General features: G+C 41.9%; 1 protein-coding gene across 1 annotated transcript; it reads left to right on the plus strand.

The window, feature by feature from the left end:
- The first annotated feature begins 775 nt into the window (after positions 1-775).
- On the plus strand, positions 776-27,430 carry LOC118386244 (ubiquitin conjugation factor E4 A-like). The gene is made up of 20 exons (XM_035773823.2): positions 776-898; positions 2,724-2,895; positions 3,163-3,333; positions 4,099-4,211; positions 4,553-4,705; positions 5,510-5,669; positions 7,747-7,949; positions 8,146-8,337; positions 18,800-19,133; positions 19,217-19,343; positions 19,602-19,909; positions 20,883-21,015; positions 21,276-21,466; positions 21,605-21,705; positions 21,846-21,959; positions 24,129-24,303; positions 25,079-25,259; positions 25,592-25,739; positions 25,833-25,990; positions 26,232-27,430. The coding sequence occupies exons 2-20, from the start codon at positions 2,766-2,768 to the stop codon at positions 26,359-26,361; spliced, it is 3,222 nt and encodes a 1,073-aa protein (XP_035629716.1). The 5' UTR covers positions 776-898; positions 2,724-2,765; the 3' UTR covers positions 26,362-27,430.

Below are 27,430 nucleotides of genomic sequence, written 5' to 3' on the forward strand. Positions count from 1 at the left end.
GAAACCCAAACAATTATTACTAGACCACTTCTGGTTACCCTCACCGATTCCACATGACCCGACTTTTTTTCACCCACCGTGAAACCACAAATGGATCAGCCAAAAGGCAAGAGTCCACTTTTTCCATAAACTTCACTCCTACTGTCACAGACTCTTATTTTTTTCTGATCCTCGGTGCATACCTCGGTCTCTGATAACTTCACCGCACCTACGATTCTCCTTCTGTCCAAAACAGCGCCCCTCTCAAATCTTACTATACGTAGTTCATGTATCTGATGCTGTTTGGCCAGAAATAGTATGACATGTCATACTCTTTTGGTCCAGACAGAATCAGATACATGGTCTACACATTCTGGTACAAAGGGGCGCTGTTTCGCGACCAATAAAATATGTGTATGCGTCCAATAAATAATATGATTTGATTCTTCTTTCTGTCGGCGCGCTTCTTGGTCAAATAAATGATAAATATTTCAATATTTGATTTGGACCGACAAGGAGGTACGCTAGGGCGGGCCAGGCCCCCTAAATCCATAACGCCGGCCCTGCACACACAAAAAAACATTGTTGACCATTTAAGCTTGACATTTTATTATTTTTGTATTTTTTACAAATAAACAAATAAATGACATAATATCTTATATAAACGTTTGAATTATTATTTGTATGATACTAGTATAAAACGTATCGACAATTGTTCAAATGATCCATCATTTTCGCACTAATTATTTATTTACAAAGTATACAGGGTGGAACTTTCATTCTGAAAGATTAAAACAAAATACGTGACCCGGAAGTACTTAGTTATCCTGCCTGCTTTCAGAGAGCGGTGCCAGAATCACAGTAGAGGAAATAAAGCATTTCTAGCTAATTGAAATACACGTATCTGCTGTTGTTTCAGGTATGACAATACTCCGATATTTTTGTGTTTGACATTTGTCAAAAGAGTCGGGTTTTGCCCCTTAACTGAAAAAGTACAGCGGTCTTAACAATTTACCTGGCTAATGTAAAATAGTCCAGCTGCTAGCCTAACGTTAGCTAGCAAGATAGCCAGCTAAATACGACTGCTAGCTAGCTACTTAAGCGGAACCGGTGATTCACTGACAACTAGCTACATCATCATCATCTTGCTTATTGAATCGTTTCTGTAATTGATTCTAGGTATTTAAAGATGCGTAACAGTAGCTAGTTATGTGCCCTCCCTTCAAATAAAACATCACGGAACACCCTTTATTCGTTTGTTGTGATAAAGCTTCATCAAGTCACCATCACTTGACAACTCGTTAATTAGCCAACCAGGCTATAGCTAGCTAGTCAGCAATCTTAACTAGCTATGTTTACTAACGAGCGCGTTTGACAGGTGTCAATGTTAGTTCACCGACACTTGAAGTTGACAGAACCTTTCCTATGCAAGATGATGGTAATAATGTTACATTACGCCAAATGAGAGTGTAAGATGGAAGACGTCCCATCTGTTGACAGTCTGTCTATGCTGCCTTATTTCAGTCAAACCGTAAACATCCTCATTCATTCAGGACTCTACTGTGAAATGTTTTACAGGGTGCACACGTGAGCCTAAATTGAAAAATGATAGGAGCGCAAAGAAACATTTCAGGTATTAAAGGGACAATCCGTAGTAGAAACAATAACAAAGAAGATGCCCCGCCACGGTTTCCGTCAAAGTTTGAGAGATGCTGCTGGAGAAATGTAACCACACTCGACTTACCACCCATGATAAACAAATTATTGTTTTAACTATGGTTTGAAGTTATACGGTGTTTGTTTACATGTACCTTGTTTACAAACAATGTGGAAAAACAGGCGTATATTTTGGCTTCTAATGGGGCTCATGGGTCATTTGTTATACTTTTCAAGAATCAATGGGTTTATATAATACATTTATAAGTAAAACAAAATTGATGTAGTATATGCAGATTGCACCTTTAATTATACCAATTGCCACAAAATACAGGGTTTAAGAGACCAGAAGTTTTTTTTCTTAAAGGTTGGGATATAACCTACATTGAGCCTGTATGATTCCTAGCTACTCTTGAAGCTCATCTGTAGCTCTCCAATTTTCCTTAATTTCTGTGCCTCCACATGTCTGCATACTACTAATATATATATACTATATACATTATATTATATATTACTAAGGCTACGGGCAGCGGGACAGGGAAGAAATCATTACAACAATTATTACCTGGGTGATTTATTTTTCTAGTTTTTCTTTTGCTATTGTTTCTACCAAATTCAAATTCCATGTAAGCACAGCAAAATATTTAAGATCATATGCCTCCAAAATGGTAGCACTGTAGAGCCCTATCAATAAGCTAATCAGTCAGTCTGTGATTCACAGTTTTCAATAGAAAGTGTTATTAAATAAATTAAAACATTGGGTTCTTGTTATTCCTCAGGTCTGAATGAAAATTCATACTGTATGGGTTTAGCCTAGGGGTACCGCTCTGTTTAAGTTATCGTTCCACTTCTTACATCTACATTTAAGTCATTTAGCAGACGCTCTTATCCAGAGCGACTAAAACAGAGTATAATATAAGGAGTGGATAGTTAGAAAAATAGGTTCTGGATTTTAGAATCTGGGTTCCCCTGCATCCCCTGATTGCCTTCACAGACTGACACACATTTTTAACACTTGAAACAACTTCTGTAGATTTGTTTGAACTAATCTAGTCCAGTACGTTACCACAGTGTAACTTTCTGTCCAGGCTGGTGCCAGCACCTGTGGATGGAGTCTATGCTCCAGTGAAATGACTGAACAGGGCAACAACAACCAACACATCTCCCGCAACCCATTCGCTGCCCTTTTCAGCTCCCTCGCCGACGCCAAGCAGTTTGCATCGGGCCAGAAACCACCTTCGCACCATGGCGAACCACCCTGTGAGTTAACCCTCCTAAGGAGGAGTTACAAAGCGTGCACGCTTTTGCTCCAGCCCAGCTCTAACACACGTGACTTGACTAATCGGCTGCATGACATGACCTTGATTATCTCAATCGGTGGTGTTTTAGTGCTGGGCTGGAATAAAAGCCTGCAATCCTTATAGCTCCCCAAGGTTGGTCACATGATGCGGCTCGCTCACTGGCTTGATGCTCGACAATGACCTCATACGGTTTCATATATCTGCTGGCTTATGTCATGTGTTGCAGCGGAGGACTCTGAGGGGAGTCAGTCAGAGTCGGAGAACTCGGACAGCATCGAGGACAATGACGACTCGGTGGCCGAAATCAGCCGCTCCTTTCTGTCGCGGCAGGAACTGTGCGAACAGCTCAACATCAACCACATGATCCAGAGGATCTTCCTCATCACCTTGGACAACAGTAAGTGCGGGAAGTTAGATTGGAGCGTATTAGGGTTTTTACACTATTTCTACTTTGTTTAGGGCACTTTTCCCCTCCATTGGAGTAGCAGCGTGATGCCACTTGTCCCTTCTTCTAGTTTACTGAATCCTGTTGTCATGTAAACAACCCTTACTGTTTCCTGGCTGGCTTTATCTGATGTAGCGTAGTGATATGAAGTTAAGCAAATCGGTCTGTTTCCCAGGCAACCATTTATGTGCCCATACACAAGCAACGGCCTGATTCATCACCCATCAATATCCCCATTCTGACTGTCTACTTTATTCCCTTGTGTGATTACAGCTTTCTTAAACTCCTTTGTAAGGGAATTCAGTATAACCATCCTCCCTGGCAGTCTTTTCTTCATGACATCTCTCAGTGGCTGTACTAGATTATATGGAGAGCATCAGCCAACTGACTGACTCAGAGGCTGTGTCATCAAGGGAGTCTACAGGTCCCCGATTACTGTCATCCTCCTCTGCTCATCATCCCGATGCTGGAGCCCCTTTCTGTCAATTTCTAGTCTAAATCTAATCAGCTCGTGCTCTTTGGTGCTGCTGGACCGCTGGCCTCTTAGTATTCCATTTCAGGGCCGTCCAGTAAAGAATAAATGACTCACCCCAACTTAATACTCATAAACTGGATACTGGAATGAGTCATGAATGACCGTTTCTGCTGTAAGTGAAAAGTAAAATGGTCTTAAGTGTTTGGAGTCTGCTCTTCAACATGTTTGTTGTTTGACCTCAGGTGACCCCAGTCTGAGAGGAGGCAATGGGATTCCGCCACGCTGTGTGTTCCTGGAGGAGATGGCCGCAGAGATGGACGGGCAAGACTGGCTGGACATGGACAACATCGAGCAGGTACAATAGGATTGGACTTTGGGAATGGTGGTAGCGAACTGTTCACTGGTCAGCTCAGTTGACCTCTATGCCATGAGATTCGCATACGGTATACTGTACTGTGTCCTCTTCTCATGACGATTTCCTCGCTGGCTTGTATTTTCAGGGGACGAGGTCTATTATATATACACAGTTCATCGTCTACTCTAAGAAGATGGTATAGTGAAAAATACATAGCGTACAATGTTCATAGGAACGTTATGATCCACAGGGAGCAGAGATCAGTAAATAAGTACATAATGTTCATAGCACAGAATGTTGGCTAAGTTTGACTATTTACATTTTTTTAAATCCTGTATTAGGCACTCTTCAACAGATTACTGATGCTGGAGCCAGGGAACCACCTCATCTACATGACCTCGTGTAATGCTGTGAATCTCTCTGCTGACCGAGATGCTGGGGACAAGTGCGCCATACCGTTCCTCTACGCCTGCTACCAGAGAGCCAAGGAAGAGGTGGGGTCATATACACAGCACTAACTCTCATTCCCAATTTCATCCTCCACGAATTGCCAGCCAGAATTCAGTCAGGAAAAGTGTGCTGTAACAGGCATACACAGTGTACAAAACATTAGGAACACCTGATCTTTCCATGACAGACTTGCCAGGTGAATCCAGGTGAAAGAAGGTATGATCTCTTATTGATGTCACTTGTCAAATCCACTTCAATCAGTGTAGATGGGGCCTGCCGGGTGGCGCTGTGGTCTAAGGGATCATCATCAGTGGTCTAAGGGATCATTGCTTTCACCTGGATTCCCCTGGCAAGTCCGTCATGGAAAGAGCACTGTGTATGCTGTGCCACCAGAGATTCTGGGTTCAAGCCCAGGCATCTGTGTAGATGAAGCGGAGAAGACAGGTTAAAGAAGGATTTTTAAGCCTTGATACAATTGAGACATGGACATGTGGCATTCAGAGGGTGAATGGGCAAGACAAAAGATTTAAGTGCTTTTGAACGGGATATGGTAGTAAATGCCCTTAATGTTTTCTACACTCAGTGCCTAAACCATAGTGTATAGGACAATGTAAAATGAAAATATCTGAGCCTGCACAGTTCAGTTTGCCACAATAGTGTGAAAAGGTAAATCGTTTTACTGAACATAATGAATGACCTGTCTAAGGATAAATCTGCTGTTTATTTCTAGATAATTTCAGTCTGCATATAGGCAAAATAAAGCATGTTTTTTTGTTGTGCTCCATCGCTGACAATGATGTGACAAATTCCTAACCTCCCTGTTCCCTCCTGACATTACACACACCCAGGTCACCAAGGTACCGGAGAAGCTGCTGTCGTATGCGGTGCGCTGTAAGAACCTGACGGTGTCCAACACGCGCACAGTCCTGCTCACCCCCGAGATCTACATCAGCCAGAACGTGTATGAGCAGCTACTGGATTTGCTGCTGGAGGGAGTCGGCGGAGCCCGTGAGTCCATTCAATTATTAAAGCAGCCCGACTGTCTGAGGATCCCTCTTCTGTTCTATCTCAGTAGCCAAAGAAAATGGTGTTGTCTGCTGCTCAGGTATCGACTGTTGAGGCCTCCCAAGACAGGATGTGCTGTAACTTAGGCTAGTTTGCCCCTGCTGATGAAATAACTGTTTTTTACTGCTTTGAACTTGTCGATCTGCATTTATGAGAGTACAATATCCTCACTTTGCTATGTGTTGTTGTTGTGTGGTTTGTGTCCATTAAATGGTGGGAAAGAGGCCTGTACAATTCAGAGAATATACTTTACTGATCTGTTAAGTTATTTTTCCTAATATACAGTACCAGTCAAAAGTTCGGACAGCTACTCATTCCAGGGATTTTCTTTATTTTTACTACTTTCTACATTGTAGAATAATAGTGAAGACATCGAAACTATGAAATAACACATATGGAATCATGTAGTAACCCCCCAAAAAGTTAAACAAATCTAAATCTATTTTAAATTTGAGATTCTTCAAACTAGCCACCCTTTGCCTTGATGACAGCTTTGCACACACTTGGCATTCTCTCAACCAGCTTCATGAGGTAGTCAGTCACCTGGAATGCATTTCAATTAACTGGTGTGCCTTCTTAAAAGTTTACTTGTGGAATTTCTTTCTTTAATGCGTTTGAGCCAATCTGTTGTGTTGTGACATGGTAGGGGTATACAGAAGATAGTCCTACATTATGGCAAGAACAGCTCAAACAAGCAAAAACAAACGACAGTCCATCATTACTTTAAGACATGAAGGTCAGTCGATATGGAACATTTCAAGAACTTTGAAAGTTTATTCAAGCGTAGTTGCAAAAACCCTCAAATGCTATGATGAAACTGGCTCTCATGAGGACCGCCACAGGAATGGAAGTCCCAGAGTTATCTCTGTTGAAGAGGATAAGTTCATTAGTTACCAGCCTCAGAAATTGCAGCCCAAATAAATGCTTAACAGAGTTCAAGTAACAGACGCATCTCAACATCAACTGTTTAGAGGAGACTGTGTGAATCAGGCCTTCATGGTCGAATTGCTGCAACAAAACCATTACTAAAGGACACCAATAATAATAATAAGAGACTTGCTTGGGCCAAGAAACATGAACAATGGACATTAGACCATTGGAAATCTGTCCTTTGGTCTGATGAGTCCAAATGTGAGATTTTTGGTTCCAACTGCCATATCTTTGTGAGACGCAGAGTAAGTGAACGGATGATCTCTGCATGTGTGATTCCCACCGTGAGGCATGGATGAGGAGGTGTGGCGGTGCTTTGCTGGTGACACTGTGATTTTTATTTTATTCAAGGCACACTTAACCAGCATGGCTACCATAGCATTCTGCAGCGATAAGCCATCCCGTCTGGTTTGCGCTTAGTGGGAATATAATTTGTCTTTCAACAGGACAATGGCCCAACACACCTCAGGCTGTGTAAGGGCTATTTGACCAAGAGGGAGAATGATGGAGTGCTGCGTCACATGACCTGGCCTTCACAATCACCCGACCTCAACCCAATTGAGATGGTTTGGGATGAGTTGGACCGCAGAATAAAGGAAAAGCAGTCAACAAGTGCTCAGCATATGTGGGAACTCCTTCAAGAGTTGGAAAAGCATCCCAGGTGAAGCTGGTTGAGAGAATGCCAAGAGTGTGCAAAGCTGTAATCAAGGCAAAGGGTGGCTACTTTGAAGAATCTTAAATTTAAAATAGATTTAGATTTATTTAACTTTTTAGGGGGTTACTACATGATTCCATATGTGTTATTTCATAGTTTCGATGTCTTCACTATTATTCTACAATGTAGAAAATAGTAAAAAATTAAGAAAAACCCTATAATGAGTAGGTCTGTCCAAACATTTGACTGGTACTGTATACCTAAACCCTTTTATGAGCCAGGAAAATCCCTGTACATGTATGGTTCTGTAAAGTACAGTATATTCTCTGCATTAAACAGGCCTATTATACAGGGTTTTTATTTTTCTATACCTATGCCCCTTTTTGAGCCAAGAAGTACCCTGACATTAAGTGTGGTTTCTGTTGTGCGTTGCAGAGCTGGAGGAGGTGGTGGAGTTCGTGGAGGAGGTGATCGCTGGCCTGTTGGCTGACCAGGAGGTGCGCACCTTCAGCGAGGTGATCGGGCCTGTGCTCGATATCTTCCAAGGCCGTGTGAAAGACTTGGATCTCTGCCAGCTGCTACTCTTCTCCTACCTGGACCTGCTCCTCTACTTCAGCCGGCAAAAAGATATCGCTACGGTCAGGGGCCGTAATGCATTGTCATCAGTCCTCTGGACTGTTTTCTACAACCCTGATTATATTCTATGCTGTTCTATTTATAACAAGATTATTATTATTTTAACAACTGCATTCATATGTCTACGATGGACAGCCTTGATCTCAAAAGTAGTTTACTCTTTGCTAATATAATATACTTCAAATTGTCTTCCTCCAGGTATTGGTGGAGCACATCCAACCCAAAGATCCCAACAATGGGCTTCAGTATCAGAAGACCCTCCTTGGCACTGTGTTGAGTATCTCTTGCCTGCTGAAGACCCCGGGGGTGGTGGAGGGTCACGGCTTCTTCCTCAACCCGTCACGCTCCAGTCCACAGGAAATGAAGGTCCAGGAATCCAACATACACCAGGTAAGGGCTCTAGAAATAGAGGCTTTGGTCAAAAGTATTGCCCTATATAAAGAATAGGGTACTATTTGGGATGGACCCCTAACCTTATCATCTTCTGTGTCTCCAAAACTCCACTTAGGCCTACATCCAGCGTACTGCCAAGAGTCAGACAGATTCTAGATATCATGTGAACATGACATAAGTCCTGGCAAAATGTGTAGAATTGCAGGAAATTAGCTTTAAACTGAAAAAAATGAATACAAAATCACCTCATAGCAAAATGTGCAGAATTTGAGGATATTACCTTCGAAACGGAAAAATGTTCTCTACACCCTATGCCAAAATGTGGAGAATTGCTGAAAGTTTTACTTTAACAATGCATAAACGATTATCCACTGCCAAGAGGGCGGGCACTAAAATGTTTTGTTTCTCCCCGAAAGGCTAGAGGCGCTTCTGCCTGATGAGCTTCCCCGAAATTTACCGGAACTTTCCAACACCTTTCCCATATTTAAATATTTTTTGGCTACCCAACCAAATTAACATAGAAATGTAAGTTATAGATCTGTCATTCTCATTGAAAGCAAGTCTAAGAAGCGGTATATATGTTCTATGTGCACTATTTTTATGCTTCCCGGTCTTAAATTTCATTTTTGCGTCTTTTAATTTCGGTTTTGTGCACCAGCTGAAAATTCAATATTTTGGATTATGCTAAATGTATTTCATAGCATTCATAGCGTTTTCATAGCAATTTTAGCAACCAGTAAATGGCGTAGCGATTTCTGCGTAGTGCATATTTAAGTAATTTGAAACATATTCAAGTTATTAGCCTTATGAACATATAAACTTGGTTGCAGTTTCTGTGCCACCACGCTTCAATATTTTTTTATGCATCTTTAATACTGGTAATCAGAATGTGTTGTTTGGTGTCAAGTTATATGGCTACAATTTGAGTAATTTTTTAACTGTGATTTTATGACTGCTTACTACAACACAAGGCAATTGTTTGATTCAAGCTATCTCTAGTAGAACCCATGTCCTCAACACCGAGACTAGCTGCAGGATGCTAGAGTGGAGACCATAAAACACAGCATTTGCAAGACAGAAATATCTTACTGTTCGTTAAGTAAATAATTGTTACATAGCCAACAAATAAGGTGAATACATAATTTTTCCCTCACAGTAATTTTTAAGTTTGATTTTATGATTGCTTACTACGAAGGTGTTGTTTAAAGACCCCCAAAAAACTATTGTTTACCTTTTTTTATATTTCTAAATCATGTCTATTTCTTCGGCCCGCGGCCCACTACTCAGATTATATTTTGGCCCACCAAGCCCAAAAGTTTGAGCACCCCTGTTTTAAACAGCATTTTGATCAGTTTCAGACAAAAACAGGGTATCAAAGTATTCAGGGGTATTTAAAAAATTAAATAATAATAATAATTTAAAAAATCTGAATTGAACAAGAAATGGTATGCTGAAATGATCCACTGACAACATAACATGGGGCTTTGTCCGGAGAGTTCACCACAAGATCTTATAAACACACCAGTAGAACAACAAGTGTAGGTTACAGCGTTGTTAAGTGATTACCTCCCGTCCAGAGTATGTGAGTGGAGAGGTTCCAACCAACTCAATGCACCAATTACACAGCTCTACCCGGGGAATCCCATTTAGTTCTCTTATAGTTCTATTTTCATGATTTAGCTTATTCATCATTAAGTTTGCGTCGTTCATGTGACCGACCAATACCTCACAAGGCTTCTTCTCTCTAAGCTGAGACCTTGAAACTGAGATATCCCTTTCTCAAAACAAGGTTCTGGGTGTACTGCCAAATTTCAGATACTGATAGTGAAGATTTGTTCAATCAGTCACTTGCATGAACACAGAAATTGGTTATTAGAAAAGCACAAACATAAACATGTCCATCACATTCCATCCTCTTATCACTTGTGTGATAAGTCATTCCATTTTAAGGTATGCATTAGAGTTTACCTTCTATATCATATTTCCATTAAAGAAAGGGAAATCAACACACAAAACCAGACACTTCATCATTTCAAACGCTTCATCCTGGGTTATACAGTCATTCTGGGTTATACTTGTAAAACCATTGCTGTAGAATGTTTTTACTTAAGACCTTCGCTTCATACAGTTACACAAATGCTTCATTACAAAATGTAATTGATTGATTCTGGCAATGACATTTCAGCTGGAGCTTTTGTTGCGAGTGGCATGTTAATTACAGATCTGTATCTCAATGCATTTCTAGTATAAAGTACTATACATTTCGCAGTGTGCAGACCTCCACAGTCAGTCTGATACCCCAATTAAACAATTTTGGAAGAGCCTAAATTCTTCGAGAGAAGACAGACCAGAACAACAGTTTAGTTTAGGGCATTTCTGATTCAGGAAATCCATACAAATTATTTACTGTATGACAAATGTCAAATTATTCACTGATTTCTAAGACAAATGCCAAAGAGAATACCAACGCCCAGTTGAAACCATTTTTTATACACCCCTATCATCTTGGCGATCTCACCGCAGAGTTACAGGGTCAGGGAGTCAGAGGGCGTATCCTTAGGGAGAAATCCCGCCCATCCATCAGACCCAGTCTGGTGAGATTTGTTATTGAAGCAAGACAAAAACAAAGAAAACAACAAAACAACAATCCATTTCTTCATATAAAACTAGAGGTGGGGAAAACTTCAATCCATTTGAAGTAACTGTCACCATTACCAACATTATATTTTTCCTTTTATAGGCAGGCATGTGAACAAAATCAATTTGCATATTTACCAAAGGGCCCCGGGGGACTGGTAATTCCCCCTTTGAAACACACGACTAACCGTGATTCATGCATCACAAAAAAAAACACTGCCTGTTAAATCAAAATAACAAATCAAATTAGAATTACGACCCTTGATGACTCCATCTTAACTTAATTGTATCCCATAAGGTAATGGTAAAATAGACTAGAGACAGGTGTCCCTCATTCAGGGGCAGCTCTCTCTCTGTCTCTTGTTCCGAATCACACATAGGACTGTTAATAAATTATACCCTTCTTCCTAATTATCTAGTGTTTACATAGCCGATTTAAATCTCACCCAATGTCTCAAGTCTTTCTAGTGAGGGTGATCAGGCCTCACCAGAAAGTCAGATCAGAGGTCAGGCAGCCCTATTAAGTGAGTGTTTGTTTCCCTTTAAATCAGACATTATTTAAAGATATTTCAAACATTTTGTGTATCAGGTTTACAATGGGGTTTTCAGTGCATTTGTTATCAAGATCATTTATATGTGTGCAACCAAAACTCTGACATCATTTCTAACCCATGAAAAATCTACGAAAACCGAAATAAAAAGACCCCACACAATAAATCAAACAAGCGTATTAACCGCTAACAAATATTAATTAACAGGTGGGTTGTGTGTGGGTGCTGGCGTATGTGTGGTAAAAATTGTATGGTAAAAACAAACAAAATGGCCAGACCTTACCCATCAAGCTGAATAGGTACCTTCTAAAGTAAGCAATCCTAGAACCCCTCTCTTGTAATCAATGTTATTTTGACCTGGTGCATTGACATACAGTACGAACTGTCCCTGGGACATAAACTCGTCAAAAGATGAAACCTGTTGTTTAACAAATCTGCTAGAACCTTCAAAAAGTTGGTGCTGGCTTATGAGCTCAATATTCGGTACTAAAAACATTTACCTGGATTTACTTCATTCTGAACACAGTTCCACGTAATGGAAACAGATATTTGTTTAAGAGGACATTACCTTTTTTAAAACACTGGTGCTACCCAAACTATAGAATTTAAAAAATGTCTTATTCAATTATTCATACCTCTGTCCCAAATGTCCACACTGTGTCTCTTACAGCCTGTTTGAGTTCAGTGTGTACTGGCGGCTATCTATTGTTCCACAGGATGCTTATCTCTAGCCCAAACACCAGATAGCGGCCGCTAAATTAATATCAGTCCCTATGCTCAATCCCTCCGTTTGTCATCTGACCTTGTATTGAAACATTTACTTCAAATTACTAAGATATTGCATTATCAGAGTGCTATCTGAAAGCCAATTACCATTCACTTTGTTACTTTCACTAGTCTCCATATCTATTTCCTTCAAATAGGACTCCCTTCGTCCCAATTGGAAGACCTTCTCAATATATTACTACTAATACACATGGATCACTCTCAAACCAAGTTCTGCTTTTCCCCCTATTGCAAGGTTTTAAACAAAACAAAACAAACATGATATATTTCTCCATATTGGAAGGCATTGTTTTAATTTGTCTACCCTAATGATGTTACTCTATTTGTATTACCAATCTCTCTGTTGGATATTCACTTTCTACTTCATACTTATTAAATGTCTTATTTTAAGATTCATACAGTTGAAGTCGGGAAGTTTACATACACCTTTGCCAAAAAATTTAAACTCAGTTCTTCACAATTCCTGACATTTAATCAGAGTAAAAATGATCTTGTCTTTGGTCAGTTAGGATCACCACTTTATTATAAGAATGTGAAATGTCAGAATAAAAGTAGAGAATGATTTATATGATCTATTATTTCTTTCATCACATTCCCAGTGGGTCAGAAGTTTACATACACTCAATTAGTATTTGGTAGCATTGCTTTTAAATTATTTAACTTGGGTCAAACGTTTTGGGTAGCCTTCCACAAGCTTCCCACAATAAGTCGGGGGAATTTTGGCCCATTCCCCCTGACAGAGCAGGTGTAACTGAGTCAGGTTTGTAAGGCCTCCTTGCTCGCACACGCTTTTTCAGTTCTGCCCACAAATGTTCTATAGGATTGAGGTCAGGGCTTTGTGATGGCCACTCCAATACCTTGAGCCATTTTGCCACAACTTTGGAAGTATGATTGGGGTCATTATCCATTTGGAAGAACCATTTGCGACCAAGCTTTAACTTCCTGACTTGATGTCTTGAGATGTTGCTTCAATAGATCCACATCATTTTCCATCCTCATGGTGACATCTATTTTGTGAAGTGCACCAATCCCTCTTGCAGCAAAGCTCCCCCACAACATGACACTGCCACCCCAGTGCTTCACGGTTGGGATGGTGTTCTTCTGCTTGCAAGCCTCCCCCTTTTTCCTCCAAACATAACGATGATCATTATGTCCAAACAGTTCTATTTTTGTTTCATCAGACCAGAGGACATTTCTCCAACAGGTACGATCTTGTCCCCATGTGCAGTTGCAAACTGTAGTCTGGCTTTTTTATGGCGGTTTTGGAGCTTCTTCCTTGCTGAGCGTCCTTTCGGTTTTTTAAAATGTCACCTTTATTTAGGTTATGTCAATATAGGACTCGTTTTACTGTTGATATAGATGCTTTTGTACCTGTTTCCTCCGGCATCTTCACAAGGTCTTTTGTTGTTGTTCTGGGATTGATTTGCACTTTTCGCATCAAAGTACGTTCATCTCTAGGAGACAGAACACGTCTCCTTCCTGAGGGGTATGATGGCTGCGTGGTCCCATGGTGTTTATACTTACGTACTATTGTTTGTACAGATGTACATGGTTCCTTTAGGCATTTGGAAATTGCTCCCAAGGATGAACCAGACTTGTGGAGGTCTACAATTTGTTTTCTGAGGTCTTGGCTGATTTATTTTAATTTCCCTATGATGTCAATAAAAGAGACTGAGTTTGAAGGTAGGTGTTGAAATACATCCACAGGTACACCTCCAATTGACTCAAATAATGTCAATTAGCCTATCAGAAGCTTCCATGACATCATTTTTTGTAATTTTCCAAGCTGTTTAAAGGCACAGTCAACTTAGTGTATGTAAACTTCTGACCCACTGGAATTGTAATACAAGTGAGTTATGTACGTGAAATTATCTGTCTGTAAACAATTATTGAAAAATTACTTGTATCATGCACATACTAGATGTCCTAACCGACTTGCCAAAACTCTAGTTTGTTAACAAGAAATTTGTGGAGTGGTTGAAAAAAAAAGAGTTTTAATGAATCCAACCTAAGTGTATGTAAACTTCCGACTTCAACTGTATGTAATGCTTTGGAGGGATCAATGTGTGTTAACTGGTCTAGCACTGTCTATCAGTCCCCTGTAGATGGCATGCCCTGTCCATAATAAGTCTAGCACCTTAGACAGCATAGACAGGGAAGCAGATGCAGTTTCCATTTTGCTTACTCACAAATTGGTTTTGAACATCATAATTTGGGATATCAACTTAAACTCCATCGTAAAGTAAATTGTAGCCTTAAGTTTAGTTGTTCAACATACATTGGTTCTATTTATAGTTGTAATGGTTAGGGGTAAGTCAAGTCCCGTACCTTTACCAAAAGTGGATAAATGCCAATCTTTGTCTGAGACTCTATTTCCCAGACTCCTTAGATAGTCATACAATGCCTTAACATTATCTTTATCTAATGACCCATAAAGAGACCACTTTGAACATTTGTCAGAATACTTTTTACACCACTTACAGTGGGGCAAAAAAGTATTTAGTCAGCCACCAATTGTTCTCCCACTTAAAAAGATGAGAGAGGCCTGTAATTTTCATCATAGGTACACGTCAACTATGACAGACAAAATGAGATAGAAAAAATCCAGAAAATCACATTGTAGGATTTTGAATAAATTTATTTGCAAATTATGGTGGAAAATAAGTATTTGGTCACCTACAAACAAGCAAGATTTCTGTCTCTCACAGACCTGTAACTTCTTCTTTAAGAGGCTCCTCTGTCCTCCACTCGTTACCTGTATTAATGGCACCTGTTTGAACTTGTTATCAGTATAAAAGACACCTGTCCACAACCTCAAACAGTCACACTCCAAACTCCACTATGGCCAAGACCAAAGAGCTGTCAAAGGACACCAGAAACAAAATTGTAGACCTGCACCAGGCTGGGAAGACTGAATCCACAATAGGTAAGCAGCTTGGTTTGAAGAAATCAACTGTGGGAGCAATTATTAGGAAATGGAAGACATACAAGACCACTGATAATCTCCCTCGATCTGGGGCTCCACGCAAGATCTCACCCCGTGGGGTCAAAATGATCACAAGAGCGGTGAGCAAAAATCCCAGAACCACACGGTGGGACCTAGTGAATGACCTGCAGAGAGCTGGGACCAAAGTAACAAAGCCTACCATTAGTAACACACTACGCCACCAGGGACTCAAATCCTGCAGTGCCAGACGTGTCCCCCTGCTTAAGCCAGTACATGTCCAGGCCCGTCTGATCCAGAAGAAGATTGGGAGAATGTCATATGTCAAAATATAACTTTTTTGTAAAAACTCAACTCATCGTGTTTGGAGGACAAAGAATGCTGAGTTGCATCCAAAGAACACCATACCTACTGTGAAGCATGGGGGTGGAAACATCATGCTTTGGGGCTGTTGTTCTGCAAAGGGACCAGGACGACTGATCCGTATAAAGGAAAGAATGAATGGGGCAATGTATCGTGAGATTTTGAGTGAAAACCTCCTTCCATCAGCAAGGGCATTGAAGATGAAACGTGGCTGGGTCTTTCAGCATGACAATGATCCCAAACACACCGCCCGGGCAACGAAGGAGTGGCTTCGTAAGAAGCATTTCAAGGTCCTGGAGTGGCCTAGCCAGTCTCCAGATCTCAACCCCATAGAAAATCTTTGGAGGGAGTTGAAAGTCCATTTGACCTCTGTCATTGCCAACAAAGGGTATATAACAAAGTATTGAGATAAACTTTAGTTATTGACCAAATACTTATTTTCCACCATAATTTGCAAATAAATTCATTAAAAGTCCTACAATGTGATTTTCAGGATTTCTTTTCTCATTTTCTCTGTCATAGTTGAAGTGTACCTATGATGACAATTACAGGCCTCTCTCATCTTTTTAAGTGGGAGAACCTGCACAATTGGTGGCTGACTAAATACTTTTTTTGCCCCACTGTACGTACGTGTGGGTGTGCAAGTTGTATATTATTATTTTTTTCCTGTTCATCAGATCTCTTGTAACCCATTATACTCAATATTATGTTACTTTATCTATAGTAACCCATTATACATTTGTGTTACATCACATATTACTCTTCTACACCAGTGTTCTATACATACAGAGGTTTAAATATTCACTCTAGTGTACTATTTGACAGCAAATTGGAATAGTAGTCTTTCATATTTCCATACAGAGTCTCTATATAAAGTTATACATCTTTGGTTATTCACATCCACAGCAACTATCACAGCACAGCAGCCCGAGAGGTACACATCTCTTTCATATCGAGGAAATCAGTGTCCGGGGGCTGTTATCCTCTCAATTTTTTGAGATCGATGGGCCAGTGGTGGACAGAACTCCTAGATAACGTTATGGATCTAAAAACTCAGCTCACACAACTGGTTGGGGTATTCATTATTTTCGTTATTTAACTATAGTTAGGTATTCACATCAACATCCTATGCACCATATGTATCTATACATATAAAACAACACCCCGTGCTTAATAACACTTGTGCTATTATTAGTAGTCCCAGACTCAATCAGCTTATTATCCAAATTTAAATCTTAATAGTAGTAATTTCAATCAATTTATTATCCAAATTTCAATCAGCTTAATATGTAATTTCTCATATCGCACAACGATTCACTGTCGTTACTTCCTATGCACCATATGTATCTACACTATACATATAGAATAGCACCTTGTGCTATTATCAGTGGCTGCAGACCACGTAGACACTTATCTTATTAATGCCTACAGACAGCTGTCAGCGGGGCATGGTACTGTTACTTGCCCTCACTCTAGTCTTCTGTCTTATGTATCATTGCCACGGTTCCTCTATAGTTTCTGCTGTCCCCATAGTCTCTTAAATATCTATAGTCTCTGAGCATCCATAGTCCCTATAGCATCACAGTCCCAATAGCATCCATAGTATCTATGGTCCCTATAGCATCATAGTCCCTACAGCATCTATAGTCCCTCAGCATCCGTAGTATCAATAGTTTATATAATCATAAATGCTATGGTCTCTATAGACTCTATAGTCTTGCCGCATAAACAGAATAACACACTCAGTAACTCCACACTCACACCACTTTCACATCCACTACATGCTATTACTTGACTTAGGGGTACCCTCTCCTCCTTCATTTGAGTTTTTTTGCAAAAAAGAATGTTGCCCCCTTTTTCTTCCCAATTTTTGCGATATCCAATTGCGATCCAGTTACGATCTTGTCTCATTGCTGCAACTCCCCAACGGGCTCGCAAGAGGCGAAGGTTGAGTCATAAGTCCTCTGAAACATGCGTCTTAACACCCGTCCGTTTCACTCAGAAGCCAGCTACACCAATGTGCCGGAGGAAACACCATTCAACTGACAACCTGAAGTCAGCCTGCAGGCGCCCGGCCCGCCATGAGTCACTAGAGTGCGATGAGCCAAGTAATGCCTCCCCCGGCTAAACCCTCTACTAACGAGGATGATGCTGGGCCAATTGTGCGCTGACCTATGCTCCACCGGTTTTCCTCGCACACCCCCCCACTGGAAAGCTGCGCAGGCAGAATCAATTATACAGTTCATGACGCCAATTCATTCTCTTAAAAGTTTAGTTAATTTTTGTTATATCTATCTATATCCATCATTTATTTTGGCTCAATAAGCCTGGCATATTCCCACTTTCAATGAGCTTTCCATTTTGATAGGGTTATTTTGCCTAAAAACCTTTTAGGCCTACCTAATAGAAGAGGAAAAAAACAACTGCATCTCATTCACAGCCTGGCAAAGAGTGGCCAAAAGGGTGTTTAGCATCCCCAGTGGCTCTGCAGGTGTGGAGAGGGTATTCTCTGCTGCTGGTCTGCTCTCCAGGCACCATCGCATGAGCCTGAAGCCACAGACTGGCCAAACTCATGTTTGTTAATTAATTACACTGAGCCTAATAAGGCATTTTTCATTGAATTTGTATTTAATTCGAAGGAAGTCAGAGCCGATATGCACAATTTATAGACTATAATGATTTAATACAACAAATGTTTAAATGTTGAGAGCTTCATGTCCCTACCAGCATATGGTGTCGTACTCGCAAATGCTTCACAATATATTTCTTTGTAGGCTATAGCCTTGAAATAATATAGCCTAAATAATTCATTTTTGTTCCTTCTTAAGCTCCCTGTCTAGATCCTGATCTATTTAGAGTTGTATATGCTGTTTAATATGACAGGTAGCCTATTTGAAATGGTGAGCGCTTCTAAATTACTTCTCATTCAAATCATATGGTTTGGTTTCAATACTTCAAAACCAAATGGTAGATCCAGATAGTCAAGAAATGAGATGGGTGTTGGTTAAATTGTTAATGAATGGAGCGAATTTGGAGCAGCAGCGAGCGCGGAGCGGTTTTTAGCGAAGTGGTTGAAAATGACATGGAGAGCCGGAGCTTGCGCACCACTCCATGAGTAATGAGCGGGATTTCCGACCACTCAACTTCACTCACATACTCTGCTCTCCTTTCCTCCCAGTTCATGGACCAGTTTCATGACAAGCTGCACCAGCTCCTGAAGAACCTGCTGCAGCAGTCAGGTGAGACGCGCCATCTGCTGCTCTCCTGGCTGGGCGGCTGCCTGCAGGCCAATGCCGGGCGAGCCAAGATCTGGGCCAACCAGATGCCCGAGATCTTCTTCCAGATGTATGCCTCAGATGCCTTCTTCCTCAACCTGGGCGCCGCGCTGCTCAAGCTGTGCCAGCCCTTCTGCCGGCCGCGTTCGCCCAAACTGCTCACCTTCAACCCCACCTACTGCGCCCTCAAGGAGCTCAGCGAGGAGGAGCGGCGCAACCGCAACGTGCATGCCAGAGGTGTGTGTGCACGTGTATATGCGTGCATACGTGTCTGGGTCATTGGATATCCTTTTTACATAATAAAATCTCTATTTTATTAGGTCTGGACAAAGAGACGTGTCTCGTCCCCCTTCCCCCCCAGCAGTCGGTGGAGTACGCCCAGTCATACAGCCTCCTCACTGAGAACCTCATCCTCACCCAGATGACCCTGCACCTAGGCTTCCACAGGTAACTAACTGGCCCTGTTCAGAAGGGTGCAACGTTACAGAACATTCAGATATAATGCAAATTATAGGATAGATATGATTGTCTTTCAAGTAGAATAGGGAATCATGTCAGGTCCATTCTCATAGTGTAATCCTTCATAACAGCTGAGCCATGTGTACTGTATCTAATGTTGTGAACTGGACCTTGACAAATTTCCATTGTTCGCTCTAACATATGGTTATTAAAGTTGTATTGTGTCTTCTCCTTGCCTCTCCCTAGACTCCACGAGCAGATGGTGAAGATGAACCAGTCGCTCCACCGGCTGCAGGGTACGTGGCGGGAGGCCCAGCTCACGGGCGGACCGGCGGCCGAGCAGCTCCGCGAGCAGTTTGAGCGTCTCATGACGGTCTACCTGTCGACCAAGGCAGCCGCCACCCAGCCGGGCATGCTGCAGTGCTGCCTCAACCTGCAGGCGTCCAGCGCCACACTCCTGGTTCAACTGGGCCTCAGCAACCAGGGGCCCGAGCACGCCCAGCTCTCCTTCCCCCTGCCGCCGCTACACAACAGCCTGCTCTGTCACATGCCAGGTAGCTACCGCTCCCTCCCTCTGTCATTTTACTTTTTTGATTTTATTTAGCTGGGCGACTTACAGTCAAGGCATTTAACTAAGGTAGGAAAGACAACCAAGTGTCACAGTCATTGCAGGTAAAACTTTCCGTCAACCTTACTTACTTAGACCAATCGCCCCATGAGGAGCACAGGCCATCAAGAACTCTTTTGGCAGTCATTTCAATGTTGACACCATATCTTCAGTCATTTGAAAGATGCTCTTATGCTGGCTTGCAGTCACTGCGTACAATAGAGGTGCTAAATCAGTGGTTTTCAACCAGTGTGCCACTGCAGGGACTCTCAGGTGTGCCGCAAATGTTTTCCTAATCTTGATAATTGTTTTGAACACTCACTTATAAACATGACCTGTGGAGTGGGCGCACCAGTGCCGCTCTGATAATACATTGAATGGCACATGTTTACATCTGTATCGTTGTTTCAAGTCCAGTTAGCTCAGGCTGTTGTTACATTTGTATAATTTGAGGGGCACGCATCACGAGCAAAGTCATTTGTATCATTTTACTTTACCTGTGAGAACCATTAGCACAGACAAGTCTGATTAGGCTTAGCTGTACAACAGCCGCTGCCATAGAAACAAACGGAACATGGCTTTGTGGTGGTGGTTGCACAAGTACAATGGAGAAAACCGCTCGTCTGTAGCGGCTGTTGACAGTGCAATAAAAGAGTTGTGAGAGAATAACACATATGTCGAGAGCAGAGGAGGCTGGTGGTAGTACCTATAGGAGGTTGGACTCATTGTAAATGCTGGAATGGAATTAATGGAAACATCTAACACATCAATCACATGGAAATGTTTGATTCCATTCCAGCCATTTAAAACGAGCCTGTCCTCCTATAGCCTCTCCCACCAGCCTCCTCTGGTGGAGAGTGTATTAAAAGGATGACTAGTAGGAGGGGTTGGTTATCACAAGGATTCTTGTACGTCTGCAGAGTTCTTTGCGGAGAACTTGGGAGATTTCTTTGTCTTCCTCCGCCGCTTCGCCGACGAGGTCCTGGAGTCTTCTGCCGAGAGCTTGGAGCAGGTCCTCAACTTCATCACTGTGTTCATGGGAAACGTGGAGAGGTAGGGGAAAGAGAGGGAGATGCCTTGAGTTCATCCACGCACACATGCACAGTACCCGGCCACATGTTTACACCTCTGTGCACAACATCCATGTGTCCTGGTACACACAATGCCTTGAGGTCTGTTTATCTCAATTGTGGATCCCCGTCGGCTGTTACCACAGTCACTCTTCTGGATGTGATATTCCTAAGGGGTTTTATGTGTCTACCATTTGGACTCATCTATGTTCAAATTGTGTTACCCTTTATCCATGTACCCAGGATGAAGAACCCTCATTTGCGGGCAAAGCTGGCAGAGGTGCTGGAGGCAGTGATGCCCCACATGGAGCCGGCATCGGCCGGCTCGGCCCAGCCAGTCATGTTCCAGCGCCAAAGGGTCTTCTGCTCCTACCGCCACGCCCCTCACCTGGCCGAGGCGCTCATCGCTGTGTTTGTGGACATTGAGTTCACTGGTGGGTTTAGTGTGTGTGGCATATGTGTGTGTTTGTGTCTTGCACACATGCGTTTGTGCGTGCTAGCATCTAAACCTTTGTGATGAAGCTCAAGTGCATGCGTGATGTCACTTTTATGTTATTGACTTTTCTCCTCAGGTGATCCTCACCAGTTTGAACAGAAGTTCAACTACAGGAGACCTATGTATCCCATCCTCAAGTACATGTGGGGGAAGGAGAGCTACAGAGAGAGCATTAAGGCAAGCTCATTTCCCTTTTTCTTTCTTAGTTACTTATATGGTACCACGTAGAGTCGTCCTTATTGAAGACACACGGTAGTGTTCTTCAGTTCTGCACCATTATGTACCAAAATGCTTATGTGGAATGTTGTTTACTTCAGAGTCTTGCTGTTTATGCTTCCGAGAACCTCGAAGCCATGAATCCTCCACTCTTCCTGCGGTATCTGAATCTCCTGATGAACGACGCCATCTTCCTACTCGACGAAGCTATACAGGTAAGAAACTGTCAGCGTTTAGCTCTTGTTTTATGAAAAGAACATTCCTGGTATTGACTTATAGCCATCTCAGTGGCGGCTGGTGCCACTTTAAATTGGAGGTCGGTTTTATTTTAATGGCTGGAATGGAGCCAACAAACGGTATTAAACACATTTCTATGTGTTTGATACCATTCTATTCATTCCATTCCAACCATTGCTATAAGTCGTCCTCACCTTACCAGCCTCTACTAATCCATCTTTTTTTGTGGGGGGCGGAGGCAAATAAAAGACTGTAAAAACACCAGCAAATCAGCTCCAATTTGTTTTCATTTTGGAAATCTGCTCCAAAGTATTCCCACGCATACTAAAGAGATACTCGTACGCGAAGCCCAAACATACAGTGCCTTGCGAAAGTATTCGGCCCCCTTGAACTTTGCGACCTTTTGCCACATTTCAGGCTTCAAACATAAAGATATAAAACTGTATTTTTTTTTGAAGAATCAACAACAAGTGGGACACAATCATGAAGTGGAACGACATTTATTGGATATTTCAAACTTTTTTAACAAATCAAAAACTGAAAAATTGGGCGTGCAAAATTATTCAGCCCCTTTACTTTCAGTGCAGCAAACTCTCTCCAGAAGTTCAGTGAGGATCTCTGAATGATCCAATGTTGACCTAAATGACTAATGATGATAAATACAATCCACCTGTGTGTAATCAAGTCTCCTTATAAATGCACCTGCACTGTGATAGTCTCAGAGGTCCGTTAAAAGCGCAAAGAGCATCATGAAGAACAAGGAACACACCAGGCAGGTCCGAGATACTGTTGTGAAGAAGTTTAAAGCCGGATTTGGATACAAAAAGATTTCCCAAGCTTTAAACATCCCAAGGAGCACTGTGCAAGCGATAATATTGAAATGGAAGGAGTATCAGACCACTGCAAATCTACCAAGACCTGGCCGTCCCTCTAAACTTTCAGCTCATACAAGGAGAAGACTGATCAGAGATGCAGCCAAGAGGCCCATAATCACTCTGGATGAACTGCAGAGATCTACAGCTGAGGTGGGAGACTCTGTCCATAGGACAACAATCAGTCGTATATTGCACAAATCTGGCCTTTATGGAAGAGTGGCAAGAAGAAAGCCATTTCTTAAAGATATCCATAAAAAGTGTTGTTTAAAGTTTGCCACAAGCCACCTGGGAGACACACCAAACATGTGGAAGAAGGTGCTCTGGTCAGATGAAACCAAAATTGAACTTTTTGCCAACAATGCAAAACGTTATGTTTGGCGTAAAAGCAACACAGCTCATCACCCTGAACACACCATCCCCACTGTCAGAAATGGTGGTGGCAGCATCATGGTTTGGGCCTGCTTTTCTTCAGCAGGGACAGGGAAGATGGTTAAAATTGATGGGAAGATGGATGGAGCCAAATACAGGACCATTCTGGATGAAAACCTGATGGAGTCTGCAAAAGACCTGAGACTGGGACGGAGATTTGTCTTCCAACAAGACAATGATCCAAAACATGAAGCAAAATCTACAATGGAATGGTTCAAAAATAAACATATCCAGGTGTTAGAATGGCCAAGTCAAAGTCCAGACCTGAATCCAATCGAGAATCTGTGGAAAGAACTGAAAACTGCTGTTCACAAATGCTCTCCATCCAACCTCACTGAGCTCGAGCTGTTTTGCAAGGAGGAATGGGAAAAAAATTCAGTCTCTCGATGTGCAAAACTGATAGAGACATACCCCAAGCGACTTACAGCTGTAATCGCAGCAAAAGGTGGCGCTACAAAGTATTAACTTAAGGGGGCTGAATAATTTTGCACGCCCAATTTTTCAGTTTTTGATTTGTTAAAAAAGTTTGAAATATCCAATAAATGTTGTTCCACTTCATGATTGTGTCCCACTTGTTGTTGATTCTTCACAAAAAATACAGTTTTATATCTTTATGTTTGAAGCCTGAAATGTGGCAAAAGGTCGCAAAGTTCAAGGGGGCCGAATACTTTCGCAGGGCACTGTATGTTTGGGCTTCTTGTGGTCAATTTGCCATCAGCTCAAGAAGAAATTGGCCCGCGATTGAATCTAGTTGATGTCCTCTAGTTTACAAGAAGATCCTACATTTCAACTGTGTCAGATGTTGTCACTACTTCTGTCTGGCCTGGTCCTTGTCGGTGGTAGTACCTGAGCAAGATCAAGCTACTACAGCTGGAGAAGGACCATGGCGAGTGGGAGGGCCTGGTTCCTGATGCCCTCAGAGAGAAGGAGTCCAGTCTGCAGATGTTGGGACAGCTGGCACGCTTCCATAACATCATGTCCAACGAGACCATCGGCACACTGGCTTTCCTCACATCAGGTTAGTTGGAGAAGGAGGATGAATGGATAGCAATGATTGGATAACGTCTTGGACATACGTCTCTACCTAGAGCTACACACACTATGGGTGTTTGTGTATTTTTGTTGATATTGTTGTCCAATTCATTGTTAGTGAAACCATAAGCAGAATTAAGAGATTGCTCTGTTAAAGGTGAATGGCAATAATTTATATTTGATGGCATTGTGTTGAACAACTGACGATACAGACATTAGGAACACCTTTCTCATATTGAGTTGAATCCCCTTTTGTCCTCGGGAACAGCTTCAATTCATCAGGGCATGGACTCTACAAGGTGTCGAAAGTGTTCCATAGGGATGCTGGCCCATTATTACTCCAATGCTTCCCGCAGTTGTCAAGTTGGCTGGATGTCCTTTGGGTGGTGGACCATTCTTGATACACATGGGAAACTGTTGAGCATGAAAAACCCAGCTGCATTGCAGTTCTTGACAAATTCAAACTTGTGCGCCTGGCACCTTCTACCATACCCCGTTCAAAGGCACTTAAATATTTTGTCTTGCCCATTCACCCTTTGAATGGCACACACACAATCCATGTCTCAAGGTTTAAAGATCTTTCTTTACCCTGTCTCCTCCCCTTCATCTACACTGATTGAAGTGGATTTAACAAGTGGGATTATAGCTTTCACCTGGTTAGTCTGTCATGGAAAGAGCAGGTGTTCCTAATGTTTTGTACACTCAGTGTATATGAATATATTGAAACTCATACTCGCTTCTCCCTCTTCATGATATCCCAGAGATCAAGGGTATTTTTGTTCACCCTTTCATGGCCGAGAGGATCATCTCCATGCTCAACCACTTCCTGCAGCACCTGGTCGGACCCAAGATGGGCGCCCTGAAGGTGAAAGACTTCAGCGAGTTTGACTTCAAGCCCCAACAACTAGTTTCCGATATCTGCAACATCTACCTTAACCTGGGGTACGTTTCAAAACTGCAATATTTCAAGGCTAAGACAAGGCTCAAGTAATTTGGGTTGACATTTGCTTGTTTTTTCAATCTGTACTTCAGACCTGTATTCTGATAGTATTTGAAATCCTTCAAATACTTTGAGCGTCTGCCTGAAGTGCCAGGTGGGGCGGGTTTGCATGTTTTGCATGGTTCCATCGGTACTATTGTGTCAGGCAATCACAGTCAGGCAAAGCTAAATTAGTTTGTACACTTTGTTAAGTACCATTTGAATCCATGTGTGGCATTTCAGGTGACGGTTTGGTTTTTAGTGATTCTAACAATGTCCGTTTTCTCTTTGGCAGTGATGAAGAGAATTTCTGTGCCACTGTCCCAAAAGACGGGCGCTCCTACTCTCCCACGCTCTTCTCTCAGACTGTCCGAGTCCTGAAGAAGATCAACAAGCCCGGAGAAGTTATTGTGGGTTTCGGTCTCCTTGCTGACAAAATAAAGGTTAGATCTGTAGTAGTATAAAATCATATTATACTGTACCACTATGCCCTCTCCATAGCATAACCCTAAATGAATAACTACTTCCTGTCTAAGTCTCATGCAGACCGACAGCTGCAGGATGAGGAAACATACGCGGACGCCCCGGACGAGTTCCTGGACCCCATTATGTCCACGCTGATGCTCGACCCTGTGCTGCTCCCCTCTTCCAATGTCACGGTCGATCGCTCGACTATAGCACGGCACTTACTCAGGTGAGTGATTCCCTTAGGAGTAGTATGTCTACGTGCTGCTGGTTTATTCCAGGGGCTGTATGCATCAAGCATTTCAGAGTAGGAGTGTTGATCTAGGATCAGGTCTCCCCTTGTCCATGTAGTCTTATTCATTGTGATCTAAAATGCAAAATCAGCAGTCTTACTCTGAGATGCTTAAAACATATGGCCCGAGATCACGTTTTTTGTACGATATCAGGTATCAATTTTCATTTCCCTACAGCGACCAGACAGACCCATTCAACCGCAGCCCACTCACAATGGACCAGATCCGGCCCAACGAGGAGCTGAAGCAACAGATCTTACAGTGGCTGGCCCAGCAGGAGCGGCTGCAGATGGGCCCTAGTGGCTAGCCCTGGGAACTTCTCAAATAAACTATGATTGTACCATACCTTTCCTTACCGACAGTAGTATGCTCCACTTTGACTCATCCATGTGTGCTTGCCTTCAAGCTTCGGACTTCAAACCACATGAGAGACTGTTATCTCCCTCTCATGCAGCGCACATGTCACTTAAAAACCCTCACCAGTCAATGGAAGATCCCAGGTCTCAGAAACTGTCAGGAGAGCAGGTAGTGGTACAATTGAAAACTGAGTTGCACTGCTACATTGATATGCTCTATGGTGGTTTGGAATTCTGCCCCCTGCTTCAGAGAATATACTGTTCACTATCAGTGGTTGCAGTCTGGTCAGAACCATTGGTCTAACTGGAAAATAGTCGTTTAGCAATTCCTAAATGATCATCAGCTCTGCCAAATGTTTTATATTTTAAAAGTAGGTAAAGTATACTGAAAACTTGTAGTTCAGAACAAAATATTGTCTTATTCATTTCCCCTTGTCTCTATATTAACCATAGTCTATATGCACCATCCATCTATGAACCTAAACAAGATTATCTGATGTTATTTAGCATTTACCATTGAAATAATGTGTTATGCAAGCATATAATACCCATAAAAATAAAATGTGGTTAAACCAATCTTCATTGAAAGAATTGGTGCCTAAAACCACCAGCCTTGCTTTAATTTCATCAAATGAGACCAGACATTTTTCAAGTTATTATTTTGTGTCTTTGTTCCATTTATGATATTAAATGCGCCGTCAATGGATATGTCTTATATCCTAAACAAGAGATGGTATAGACCGCGGAGGAGACAGGGTGTCACTTGCTTTGGTTATTTACAAACTTGTGTGAGTTGCTCTTGTTTGGAATTTGAGACTTAATTCAAGTAAATTGTGATTTGCTAAAGAAATGAGTAGAACTTGGGAAAGAATACCCATTTGATAGCATGCATTTGTATATGGCATATCTATCAACTTAATGATTACCAGGGTGAAATTATAATGCAATATTTTAAATGTCAAAATGTATTTGGAATGTACAGTATGACTAATAAATAAAAAGCTTTGATGTGTTACAGTA

Source organism: Oncorhynchus keta, chromosome 1 (genome assembly GCF_023373465.1).
Source record: "Oncorhynchus keta strain PuntledgeMale-10-30-2019 chromosome 1, Oket_V2, whole genome shotgun sequence".
NCBI classification, from domain to species: Eukaryota; Metazoa; Chordata; class Actinopteri; order Salmoniformes; family Salmonidae; genus Oncorhynchus; species Oncorhynchus keta.